Below are 13,694 nucleotides of genomic sequence, written 5' to 3'. Positions count from 1 at the left end.
GTCATCTTTTATGTTCCACAGAAAAAAGAAAGCCATTAGTGTTCGAGAATGAGAAAAACGATGACAGAATTTTGTCTTTGGGTAACTATTACCTTAATTCAGTTATGCTTATTCCAAATATGACTATATTCAGCTTAAGGTATATAAAGACACTGTTTACATTTACTTTTCATAGTATTGTTCATTATTGGAGTCATTGTATACATAACCTGTGATGTCAAGATGTACAATAACTTTTCCATTCAGATAGCCATGCAATAGGTGGTTGTAAAGAAATATAAGATTTCCTAAGAGCAGAAGCCTCTTTTAAGAACTTGATTGAAGTTTCTTCAGCAAAATAACAAAGAATTGGGCGGCGGTAAATGCATTCGGTTATCTATGCAGAGGCAGTTCTTGCTCTAGAAAGAAGCAGGGCTCTCTTCACAGCAAGACACCGGCATTCTTACTCAGAAAAAAAAAATGATGCATGAAAGAGAACTGAGAGCTCCTCCGCATCCATCCCAAAGCACCTTTTACGACCCATCCACATTAAAACCCTGAATACACAGTGAAAAAAATCCCTTGATTCCCATTTACATACTTTTTTTTTTTTCTCCATGCTAATCTCACCATTCTGTCTCGGCGGCAGCATCTTTCTCGTGGAAGGTCTGCTGTTGGGGCCCCAATTCCTATAACGCATCAAATACACACTTGAGGCTCTGAGCTGCTCTGTATCCTTTTAGATAGAAAAACAACAACAAAATGAGGGAACGCCTCATTGAAGAAGAGAAAACACAGCTTTTTGTTTGTAATTCCTTGCTTAGCATTCTGGGAAAACTGCTGGGAGATCGATGTAGCTGTCAATCTCAGGCCCTCTGTGACTTCGCTGATAGAAAAAATGACTTGAAAGAAAAAAGCTGAGTTTTTATTTTTTTATTTTTTTATTAATAATATGGTACTTGGAAGTAAACCTGAAGAAATATGGCAGTCAGGAAGATTTATTATGGGGGTCAGATGGGAATATTCTTGGTGTGGAACTGAAAATCTGTATCCTAATTGAACAAGTTAACAAATTGGGCAATGCTGATAAATGCAGTCTGCCACAGGGAATTATTTAAATCAAAGATCCAGTTATGTCTGTATATACAGAATGCTAGCATTGGCCTGTAGGCAAAGATGCACATGTTGCAGTGAATATGTTTTCCTGTTTAAAAGGCTTCACTATTCACAGCATATTTACATTGACTACAAGAACCTCAAAGTACCTTATTGTTGTCATGAGCATACATTTGAATATTGCATGTAATCTGGATTTTTTTGTATATATTCTTTGATTAAACTGCAGAACTTCTGTGTAATGTATCATTGTTGAAGACAGGTTCAAGTTCCCAGTCCCAGTTATAGAGACTTAAGGCCAGCTTTCTTTTTTCAACAGATAGTTCTAGTTCTCAAATCTAATTTCAAGCAGTCAATCTGTTCATTAGTTGTGTGGATTTTGAAGTGACTCTTTTTTTTTCAGGTTACAATGTTATGTTACTGTCCTTTAATCACTCATTCAACTCATTTGTTCAAAAACATTGAGTCATGAAAAGTCAGTGGACCCTATTTCAACAATCTAAGCGCATGGTCTAAAGCACATGGCACAAGTGCACTTAGGGCATGTCCGAATCCACTTTTGCTAGTTTAGGGATGGGAAAAATGGTCGGTGTTATTAATATATTATTAACACGCTCTTTAAATAACAAAACAAATATTGACTTTAGACCAGGTTTCACTCGGTCAATGGTGCAGTCTATTTCAGTTGCCTCAAAATAGCAACACGCCAACAATGTGCCTGAACACACCTTGTTTTCACATCAGCACGCACATGGATGCACAAATGGGCGCAAATGCATTTGCTATTTAAACAACGTGTGCGCTGGACATGATAACTGCGTCAGGCTGAAACTAGAAAAAAACACTTATGTTGTGCCTGGCGCCGCATTGTGCCAGGTGTATGATAGGGCCCGGTGTCTTTATGAGTGAGGCACTGAATCATTCAATCAACCGTTTCATTCAAATACCCTGATTCATACTAAAACTAGCAGTTGTGTTAAGAGTGAGTCATTGAATTATTCACTCAAGTGATTCATTCAAAAACACTGATTCATTCAGGAAAGCCACTACTCTGTGTTGCTTGGAAATGCACAACTGTTCTGCTGTGGTTTTGTTTGGAATGGTTTTTGTTGTCGGAGAGAAAATAGACCAAGTAATTGGCAATACTGTGTCTAAAATGTAAGTTACTCAATTAACTCTTTTTTCTTGTCCTTTATGAGACAATGCTTCCTCACCATTCACAGAATTTTCCGGCTTTCTGTGTTTTCACTGTTATACAGTAGGGGGCGCTATTATGCATAAAATGTCAACAACAACAGTATAATTAAATAATAAAACATGTTAATCAGCAGAGAACTGCATTACTGATAGAGACATAAAGGTAGACACAGTGTATAGAAAACCATTTTAATATTGATTTGCTTCTGATAAGGCTGCATGTTTATCTACCAGAGCTACTGTAATTGCAGGTCTACTGATGCCAGTAAAGAGAAATGAAGCCCACCTTTCCTCTGACCTTTTGCACTTTCGAAAACATATTACACAGAAAACTAGAACATTTTAATGTGACATTTTGAATGAAAATTTTTCCTCATAATTCATGTGGAGGTATAGCAATTGTAAATTATAAGCTGCCAAGCATTATAAATAAGTTTTATCTCCAGAAAACAACATTTTGCGACACTGACCCTACCAAACTAAGGCTTCATTTTTCTGAACTGAATCAGGTCTTTGTCCAGTGACACAGATCCAGTGTTTAGTTATCATCATGATTATCATCTTAAACAAGCTCAATGTCTTCTATTTTGTTGTATTTATGAAACCTACACAAGCATAATGAAGCCTATCTATTCTCAGAACAGCACAGAACAAACTGGACCATGGACTGAACTGAACTGAGTTAGAACTGCCTATAGGAAATTACCAATGGTTATCTAAGCTCCAATAGGTGACTGTGGCTTCTTTTGTTGGGCTGGTCCTCATCACACTGAAATCTTTGGGAAATTCACTAAGAATGAGTTGCGTCTGCCGACAGAGGCAAGTATTTGCACTGTTTGCACCTGATTCACTAAAGAATTTAACAAATCAGACAACAGAACAAATGGACCCACAAAAACTGTGGATGGCGCTGGTTGCTTCCATATGCTGTAGTAGGTTGTGGAGGATAAAGTGGTGTACCATAATTTGATGTACTTTACAGCACCAATGAAAGTGTGGTCAACTACTCTGCACAGCTGCTCTTCTATATTATTTGATTATTACATTTTGAAGTACTGCTGCAATGATCACTAGAAAATATACATAATCAAGTAATTTACCATCTGATTTTTGCTGGCGGTAGAAGCACAACCTTAATTCCACTATATAAATAGAGTTTTCTGAATAATTTGCACTGAAAATGAATGACAATGATGTATAAATTAGGGCTATTTAAGTGCCAAAAAAGTTTTTTGTGCTCAAATATCATGTGCAAAAGTGTTGCAACTGTTTAGTGAATTTTCCCCTTTGTGTTTTGGAACATTTTAAGCAAAAAATGCAGGATTTCCATTACATCGAGAGAATATGTATTTCCACAGACAGCCTTAAATTAGGGATTAATTGTACTTCTTGTTCAAGTAACCAAAACCATGAATACAGTCTTAATTCAAACCCACTAAACAGGTTTAAGGGCATGTTAGATCTTCATATGATGTCTTTTAATATGTATCTATATGTATATATACAGAAATATATACAGTTACTTTCAATACAAAGCTCCCACAAAATACACTGAGCATGCCGACAAATAAAAAGATATCTGGCCCAAGTAGGTGTAGACAGTGAGGTGACCTTTGACCCGGGGGAATTCCAAAACGAACGACGTGTGGACACTAGCGGTGAGCGGTAAACTCAGAAGTGGAGGGAAATAGCAGGGCTTCAGAAGCTCCCAGTCTATTACCAAAGCCAGCGTGGACGGCAGAACGACAAACTGATGGAGGGATGGAAAAAATCTCCTATTGATTTCCACCTCATTTTCACAGACCAATGCTTATCCATCATGATCCTTCATACAGTCATTCACAGCTTATATCAGGATTGTCCAGTTTACCTAGGGAGGTAAAGTCTTCAAATATAATTTGAAATCCAGTAAACGGCTCCCCTAAGCTGTATGACTTTAGAACCGGAGAAAGGTGGTCAGGAGAAATGCAGAAAATAGAGAGAATTGGAGACAGCCGTCGGAGTCCGCAGTGTTGGGCTCACTGATCAAAAACACAGATTAGCCTGCTTTATTTCTATTTTTTCACATTCCTTGGCACCGAATGAGCAAATCTCATCTTTATCCCCAAGAATGTCATTCTTTATTGTTCAGTCACAGGTAATCCAGTCAAACACCCCTTTGAATCAATGGTTTCGTCCATTCTGACAGAGAGAATCCACATTCACTGCCTGTGAAGGAGCTCTTTGTTAGGTCCGGGGATGAATCTGAAAACAGACAAAAAGGAAGAGAAAACACAAAATGCACGCTTAGAATAAAGGTGAAGAACGATTCTCAGAGGCAATTACTGAATTTTACATGTTCAAAACAACAAATTAAGCTCATTTGAGCTCTGGAGCTATTGTCTGTGTATAGATGATTTTAATTTGTCTACTATGGCACATCCATACCAGTAACGGACCGACTGGCACTATGTCCGTGAATGTGTATGCGTTCAGTTGGTCGCCCATCTGCCATCTCACATTTCTGTATGTTCCCTGTTTACACTGCGCAGTGAAAAGAGCTCAGTAGCATTGCCAAGAGGGAAATAAGATTCTTTTCTTCCTCCCTGTTTCGCTATCCCTCTCTCTGTGACTTCAGGGACCCCTATTTAGTCTGTCTGGTAAGTGTGTCTTGCTCTCAATGCAACATTGTGCTTCACTCAGACCGTTATTAACGATCTGTCCTCTCCCTCCTCAGACTGGAGGAAATGCACGATAGCAGCCACAGTCACTAACGATTAGCCAATGTTATGTCAGCACAAATTGTCTTTTGATGTGCTTCCGAGAAAGCTTGTCGCTGAAGGAACGTGATCACAAAAAAAAAAATCACAAACACGCCCCATCCATCCATCCATCCATCCAGGCTTGGTGCATGCAATCAGGTGACGAATACAGTCACAGGTGATTAACACTCCAATCCAGAAGGGGGCGTGCGCCGTAATACAACACTGTTTGCTAATCGCCACAACAGGAAAAAGAGCAGAAGAAAAAGAGCAGAAGAAGAACAGCACATACGCCAATGACTTGAGCGCTTGAAAACAAAGTGTGCACACGACGAATGCATCTTTCTGCGCCCATGGACAAAGGAGAATACTTTGAAAGGCTTTAAAGTGTGCAAAACAGAGTGGAACACGGAAAATTAAGTATAGGATGGTTGGGCTTAAACTTTGAATGTTTAAATATAGTTTAAGTGGAGCAAATTGTAACACTCCTAATGCGACTCCTAATTTTTTGCGACCAAATACCTTTTGTTTTTATCAGCCCTGCAAAAAAAAGCTAAATAAAAATAAATAAAAATATCCTTATTTAAAACTAAAGTAAAATAACGAACTTCTGGCATTCGCATTTGACTTACGGCTAAAAAGCGTTAACTTCCGCAATGTAGTACAATGACATGACATACTACGAGTTATAGCATAGGACAGCGGTTCCCAAACTGGGAGGTGACAAAAGGGGGTACGCGAACAAAATGCTGAGTAGTTCATTTAATTCGACCTTAAAATATTATTAAAATCGAGCATGTATTTCTAAATGCCAAAATGTCATAAATCCAGTACATTTAATCAAATTACCTCATCATTTGCAGTCAAAAACGACTGTATCCACAGAAGCAGCATGGATACGATAGATTGTGTGCAGATTCTGCTGCCTTAAATCACGTTAAATTACTGCCGTTCTCGACAATGCACCTTTGTAAAAGTGGGGATTTAGCACTTACTCGCATGAAGAACAAATATAGACACAGATAGTGGATTGATATCGATTTAAGACTCAAACTTTCTTCGATACAAAAACATACCTTGTGTGAGTTCTTGTATTTAATATTGATAACGAGCAAGAATGCAATTGTTCCCAAATATCCACATGCGTTCTTGTTTCGCGAACAATTCTGTGGCTTTGAACGAATCGTGAGAGTCAATGATTCAATGATTCATTCACAGCCACTTGCTTCGTTACTGAATGAATGACTCGATGACTCACTCATAAAAACAGTGACTTGCTGCCACCTGCTGGCGGTTTTAGTTTAATATTTAAAAGGTTTACTTAGTTTTACCATCATTGCATATTTCTCTATTGAACATTTTTTATTTAAAACATTATTTATTTTATAAAATTATTCATAAAGGTAAAAAAATGCACTGGAAAATCAATTTAGGGGGCAAATATTGTCCCTTAATGCAGGTGTGACTGCAGTCGAAATGGAAGAGAGGGGGTACGCAGAAGGATGGTAATCCCTTCAGGGTGTACTCCAAGCAAAAAAGTTTGGGAACCACTGGCATAGGACATAATGTAGTACATAATGGCACTGTGTGGAACATCATGGCATTGTGTGCTGCGAAGCAGAAGTTATTTTACTTTATAAAGTTTTAAATAAGGATATTTGTCTTACACATCAATTCACTTCAGAAGGCCTTTATTAACCCCGTGGAGCCATGTGGAGTATGTTTTATGATCGATGGATGCACTTTTTTGGCCTTCAAAATCATATACACCTAGGATGGCTTGAGGGTAACTAAATCATGGGGTAATTTTCAATTTTGGGTGAACTATACCTTTAATACTCTTTAGGAGGCTTTACTGTACCAACTAGGGGACTAAAAGCCGCTAGGTGGAACAAACTGTGATTAAAAGAAACCTAACATTGTGGATTTGTTCCTTTGTCTGGTAACACTTTACTCACTATTAACACTCACTATTAACTAATTGCTTATTAGCATGCATATTACTAGGATATTGGCTGTTTATTAGTACTTATAAAGCACATATTAATGCCTTATTCTGCATGACCATATTCTACATCCCATAATCCTACCCAATACCTAAAACTTAAAAATTACCTAACTATAAATAAGCAGTAAATAGGGATTTATTGAGGCATAAGTCATAGTTAATAGTTTGTTAATAGTGAGAATTGGACCATAAACTAAAGTCTAAAGTGTGACCATTTGTGACCGATTTGTGACCGATTTGAGACCGATCGATCGGTCTGTCTGTCTCTCAGTATTTTACTGGCATGATTGTTTTATAGATAATATTTCCAAAGCATCCATTCATCCATCCATCCAGCTAGGTGGCGTTTTTATCATATAGTCGTGATGTCAGTAGTGCAATGAAGCTAATTAAATGCTCAAGCCTGTGGCTTCGCCCTCAGCGCATAAAGCATATGCTGACATTTCCCCATCTTGGTGCGGAGGAAGGCAACCAGGTGTGAGCTACAGATTGAGAGAGAGACATAGACAGAGACAGAGAGAGTGACTGGGGACAGAAATTAGAAGTACCCCTTGGGGCCCCCCATAACCCAACAGATAGACAGCTATCATGCGGCAGAGTTACGCTCCACGTGCTCCCATCATTCTGGGCAAGGCACGGCTGAGGAGGAGGAGCTGCCCATCATAACAAATCCCTTCTGGAAAGGGACCAGTTCATGCCAATCAAAAGAGGTTAGCCAGCCAATGGCATCACACCATACACAGCACCCTGGCTAACATCAGTAATATCCTGCACTTCTGTGGCATTCCTCCAATGAGACACAAGGAAAACAGCTGCTTCTTTGACAATGGATGCAAAAATCTCTTTGTTTAAAATAATCCAATTTGTTGGACTTGATGTTTATTTTATATACGTGTAAACCCTGACAGTCATTTCTGTTGTCTTTTGTTCTAAGCCAAATGTTCCTTGTCTTTCCTCCCCAAAATAAATGCTTTTGCATGCTTTGCAACTTCCATCCCCCACATACTACGCAAGAAGCAGTATAGTGACCCTGATGCAATTTGTCTTCGGCTGTCTGCGGTATGTATGGCTCTGTCTCTCCCAGTGCGGTTTGTTATAGTGGACTCTATGCAAATGCTGCCATATTTCCTCCATTTCTGCTCAGGTGTCCTCTACTGTCTGCTACTGCTTCCATTGATTGGCTGGATTCAGAGTTCAAAGCACATCCCAAAGAAATTTGTTGTACACCTTTTGCATTTGAATTCACAAATGATATTTCAATTTTGTTGAGCATGCTCCATTTACTAAAAATGTAATCTTGTTTAGATTATGTTGCTGTTGAATGTGACTTTTAAATGAGGATAGCATACAGCAAGACTCCAGACAGCATGAATGTGTTAGAATTAATTTAATGTGACACTGACAGCTGAAAGAGATACAGATACAGTCAAGGCTCTGGGTTTAACAGGACTCTTGGGATAAGCAGACTTAATCATCATATTATTTAATCTTAAACCATCACTTGGCAGATAACTTTTGCTCTGAAAAGCCACACAGATGGGATTCTTTGAATGGTACAGGTATCTTGTAAAAAGCCTTCTGTTAAGAACGTGTCTCAGAGACATACTTGCTGACCAAATCTGTCTCAGAGAGGAAACAGCAAGCCATTACACTTTCTCAGAATGTTCTGAGAACTGAACATGCTGTTTCCTTGTAAACATTTAATTGTATGTGAAGCATGCAGAATAGAGAATGTCGATAACAGAATTTATCATAAAACACTAAAGCTAATCCTTTAAGGGAAAAGAAAAAGAGTTTACAGAACTAATTGATTGAATGCTCACATACCCTTTATTTCAACGAGATCTCAGTACAGTGTGGTTTTAGTACATGCACATTGTGCATAGACAGAAATGCACACTATTAACATATAGTGACAGCATCTAAAATGTATGCATTTCACACTTTAGAGACATACAAAATTCTTCTGAATCCTTTCAGCTTAATATAATACTGAATTCATGGACTCATTTTGATTGATTGTTGATTTTGAAGTTTGATTTTGAAGATTAACAATAAATTAAGATTAAAGGATTAGTTCAAGCTTTGCACCCTCAAGCCATCCTAGGCGTATATGACTTTCTTCTTTCTGATAAACACAATCAGAGTTATATTAATAAATATCCTTACGCATCTAAGCTTTATAATGGCAGTGAACGGGTCCAACGAGTATAAACCTAAAGAGTATAAAGAGGCATTACACTTTCTTCGTAAGTTGAATACGGAAGGCGGTATGGCGGAAGCTGGACATTTTACTTTATAACTCGTTAAATATGGATATTTTTCTTATACAAATGCATTGCTTCGCTAATTATTATTAACCCCCGGAGCTGTGTGGAGTACGTTTTGCTTTGGATGGATGCACTTTCTTGAACTTCAAACTCGTTGGACCCGTTTACTGCCATTTTAAAGCTTAGATGCATCAGGATATTTATTAATATAATATAAATTATATACACCAGGGATGGCTTGAGAGTGAGTAAAGCTTGGGGTAATTTTCATTTTAAAGTGAACTAATCCTTATTTATCTCACAAATTTGCTTTGTGATTTCTGCTGCCATGTTCAACTCGTTTCTAGGGCCGCCCCCTAATAGTCGACTAATCGTTAGTCGACTAGACAAGGTTTAGTCGATCAAAAAATGTATTAGTCAGTTAGTCACAGCAAAAAAAAAAAAAAAAAAAAAAAACAGTCCGTGAGGGACAAGATCGACAATGGCAATTCCTTGTGGTAATTACAGTATGACGGGCAGGAATTCCAAACGTTCGTTTATCATTTGAAACATGTAAGTAGCAGCAACTTTACATGGCTGTTCGCTCTAATTTTAACCCTTAAATGCATGACTGATTCGCCAATCATTCTTACATATTCGGGTCTTTATCGACCCGGATCTATATCTAACACGGAAGGATCTCTACCTGTCGCAATAATATAAAACTCCTCTGATATTAGAGTAACAATTACAGAAGAATAAAATAAATCATATTTTGTTACCTTTTGGAGCTTGAAAGGGCTCAGTTTGAGCAGATGTTTTATGCCATCACCACTGTCCTCATCAGAGTTCATTTCCCAGTAAATTAAGCAAAATAATAGGTTAGTTTTATGTTTGAGGTCACGAATATGAGCCCATTCGCAATCTCAAACATATTCTCAAAACTCTATAATTTTCAACATCTTCAAAATCAATATTTCGATTGCTAACAGCTTCACCAGATCCATCCAGTAACAGTTACAGTCATATTTGATTGCGTTTAGTACTTACTCTGCAGTAAATCGCTGAGCCATTTCATGTTTTTCTTATTATTTCGTTTTCTGTCTGAATGAGTCGTTACTTCAGCATTGTGTATCAGACATTGCCACTTTGTGGAATAAAGATGAATTGGACTTATTTCGTCATCTAAGATTCAATTATTGTTGTGAAGAAAAAATATACGTACACTCATACACACTTCGGGTCGTTAGTGACCCTATACAATTTTTACAAAAAATTAATACAAAAATAGGCATTCTTTTATAATTTTATGATTTTTTTCGTGTTATATTCTTTATAATGAATTGATTGAGGAATACCAAGAAGGTTGTTGTCTAACTTTAAAAAATAAACGAGGAGGAGGGTAGTGAATGATGTCCCGGTCACTAAAGACCCGAGGTATGCATTTAAGGGTTAACCTAGATAAATGAGCGCTATTATTAGACGCATATCCAAGTGTTTGTGCAGAGTGTGGAAGCTGAAGTATAGAGCAGGCATGGAGGCTTTAAAATGCTAAGAGTTAAGAGTAAAACATCATTAGAATCTCTAAAGGGTCTACTTTTATTTGTATAAACTCAAAATACCAAACTTAAAACTTAACAATACCAAAATTGTGCCTTTGTAAAATAAAGAAAACAAACAGGATGTGATTTCTGCCATCTCAGCCTCCCTGAACAGGGGTGCATCACAAAAATTAGCTCAAAATTTCTACTTTTAAACGAACCAAATGAAATAGAAAAGATGGTTATGTAATCCGTATGTAAGGTACATTTCTCTCAATAGGCGCATTCACTATACTGCGGAAATGGTGAGGCATCATCGACAACTTCATCTTTGCATCCGATGCTGATTCAGAAAACACTAGGTTATTAATAAATAATTAAAATGACTCCTTGCTATTCTTTTGCCGACACATTCATAATCATTACTTTTGGCGGTGCTTTGAGCGTGGAATAGGCTATATTATGCCAAAATACATTAAACGCTCATTATGGTTTAGTATTCTCCTCGTTATATATTTAAATAATTAAATTAATATAAACCCGCGATTAGTCGACTAATGGCTTAAATGAACTTACTAAATTTTAGTCGGGGGCAGCCCTACTTGTTTCAAAGTATTTCATCACTTATACAAGCCTAAACTCTAAGATGATCATTGTAAAATTCAACTACACATATATGTATAATGTAAATGCAATATGAATAAATTAGATTTTTATGTTTCTAAATCTGTGCGTAAGTAAATACATTTTAGATGCTGTCAGTATGTCCACATTGTAAACTTCGGTGTCCATTCAAACATATTTTCTATTCCTATGAATACTAATGAGACATTGATGCTTATGCCAAATTTTGCTGGCCTCTGACGTTCGAGACCAGCTGGTATTAGGGGCCAGTGCTGAGGCGATTCATCCAGCCTGGAGTGAATGGCTCCCTGCTGTATAGTAGCTACAGACTGAGCCCATCTCTCCTCTCAAATGAGGCAGATGAAGGTAAACATAAACTGGGGGATAAACCTCGTCTTCTTGTTTACGCATCGATTTTGTTTGTATATAAAGGAACTGAACGATATAGCCATTAGGAACAGGTAGGGTGAGGGTGTCTTTCAGCCTCTCTCACTGTGTGCCTTCCTCAAAAGAGGCCTGCCTTGTCTGGAGCTACAGGCAAGGAGGGATCCCTCTCTGTAAGACATAAAGAAAAAAAGAGAAAAAAGGCTGTCAGGCACACGCTCTGGCTTTTTCTTACTCACATGCCAATTTGAAAAAGGAAAAAACGAGAATGGACGCCATACCAGCGTTTGTGAGTAAACAAGCTTGTGTGTGTAAGCGTGAGTGCTTAAACCGCAAAGTAAAAGTTTTCAGAGCAAACCAAATACTGCAAGTGATGGTTTAAACATTTAGCTTTGCTTTTTGTTTGCTCTGATCATAGACGAACGTGGCCAGATTGCCTTAAAAAAGGATCGGGAGGGAGTGTAGGGTCGGGATGGGGGATGAAGGGTGACCGAGCCAGCAAGATGGTCAAAGGTGTTTACAGAAAGCTGGATACCAACTCTCCAGTGGGGCAGATCAGACACTCCAGGCTTGGAGGTTGCACATTACTCAAACAGGAAGTGCGAACCTTCACACACGCACATGCACAAACACAAACACACCCTGAATACCTCAAAGATAATGGGATAATGTCGGGAAACCCACAAACAAACATGGTAATCAAATCCTCGCCATGCCCAGGAGCTTACAAAATGGGAGACAATGGAAGCAAACGACGAGGCAAAATACTGATTTCAGCGTTATGCGCTTATTACCCACTACATGGTCATGCTTGAGCCCTTTTTGCTGTGTGTGTGAGTGTTTGCATGCTCATTAATTTGAGTGTGTCCCTGTATGGGTGTGTGTGACTGCGTGTTTTCATGCACACAATTATGCTGTATTAGAACAACAGCACAGTATGTTTTGGAGTGTGTGACTGCACACGACATAGACGGTTTGCTTGTGCATCTGTTTCTTCATCGGATTGTATTCGGTAATTACTGCACCGACTACCGCGTTCACATTTTTCATTATGTTAGTGCATGCGCGTGCTTATAAATTACGCTGACGGGAGAATAGACACTGGAGGAGGAATATATTTGTGGCTTTTTAATCATCCGCAGCATATAAATATGCTCACAAACACAAACACTGACTCAGCAATAATTATGTTTGGGAGTGTAATGATGTTGATGAGCAGTGATTAAAATGTGCAAGCCTAATCATACGGCTCAAGATGTTTAAAAAATGGAAACACTAACCTTGATGAGGAGAAGGACGCCGCTGAGCTTCTGGTGAGCCAGTTTTGGTGGCCCTCAGAGCTAAAAAGTTGAATATGGCTGGGTGTTCTGGGAAAGCAGATATGAAGAAAAAAGCGAAGTTTAATATCAGGAGCATTTCCCCCCTCCTATTAATTTACATTAATTAAGTTTCGTTACAGTTTTTTTCTTTTCTTTTGATTAATCTCAATAAGAAGTAAAGAAATAATTCGGTTACACTTTATTTTGATGGTCCATTTTAAACACTCTGCAAACTATAAGTAACTTTGCAACTACATGTCAACTAAGTCTCATTAGAGTATTAGTAGACAGTAGTTGACTGTTAGGGTTAGGTATAGGGTTCGGGTTAGTAAGTTGACGTTGTTGCAAAGTCAGTCAGTAGAATGTCTAATGCGGACCATCAAAATAAAGTATGACCATTAATTCACCTTAAAATGTAAATTTTGCTTTCCTAATTTACTCACCTTCATGTTGTCCTAAACCCATTTTATTTTTTTATTTTTTTTAACATGGAACACAAAAATAGAAATCTTTGAAGAATTGTTACACAAAGTATT

General features: G+C 38.0%; 1 protein-coding gene across 5 annotated transcripts in view; it reads right to left on the bottom strand.

Annotated features, from left to right (window-relative positions):
- Nucleotides 1-2,467: 2,467 nt before the first annotated feature.
- Nucleotides 2,468-13,694, bottom strand: part of LOC125256605 (chemokine-like protein TAFA-1) — a 240,557-nt gene continuing 229,330 nt past the window's right edge. For 3 of the 5 annotated variants that reach the window (XR_007182147.1, XR_007182150.1, XR_007182149.1), the window contains 2 exons: nt 13,120-13,206; nt 2,468-4,536 (listed from right to left, as the gene is read on the bottom strand). Coding sequence is in view for 1 of the 5 variants with exons in the window: in XM_048172734.1 (XP_048028691.1) it covers nt 4,519-4,536 (18 nt within the window). In the remaining 4 variants the exon portion in view is untranslated. Of the gene's footprint in view, nt 4,537-10,642; nt 12,011-13,119; nt 13,207-13,694 lie in introns of those variants that run through there. The other 2 variants (XR_007182148.1, XM_048172734.1) reach the window with 2 other exon arrangements.

Source organism: Megalobrama amblycephala, linkage group LG21 (genome assembly GCF_018812025.1).
Source record: "Megalobrama amblycephala isolate DHTTF-2021 linkage group LG21, ASM1881202v1, whole genome shotgun sequence".
Lineage (NCBI taxonomy): Eukaryota > Metazoa > Chordata > Actinopteri > Cypriniformes > Xenocyprididae > Megalobrama > Megalobrama amblycephala.
This window is presented reverse-complemented; position numbering and strand designations above follow the sequence as displayed.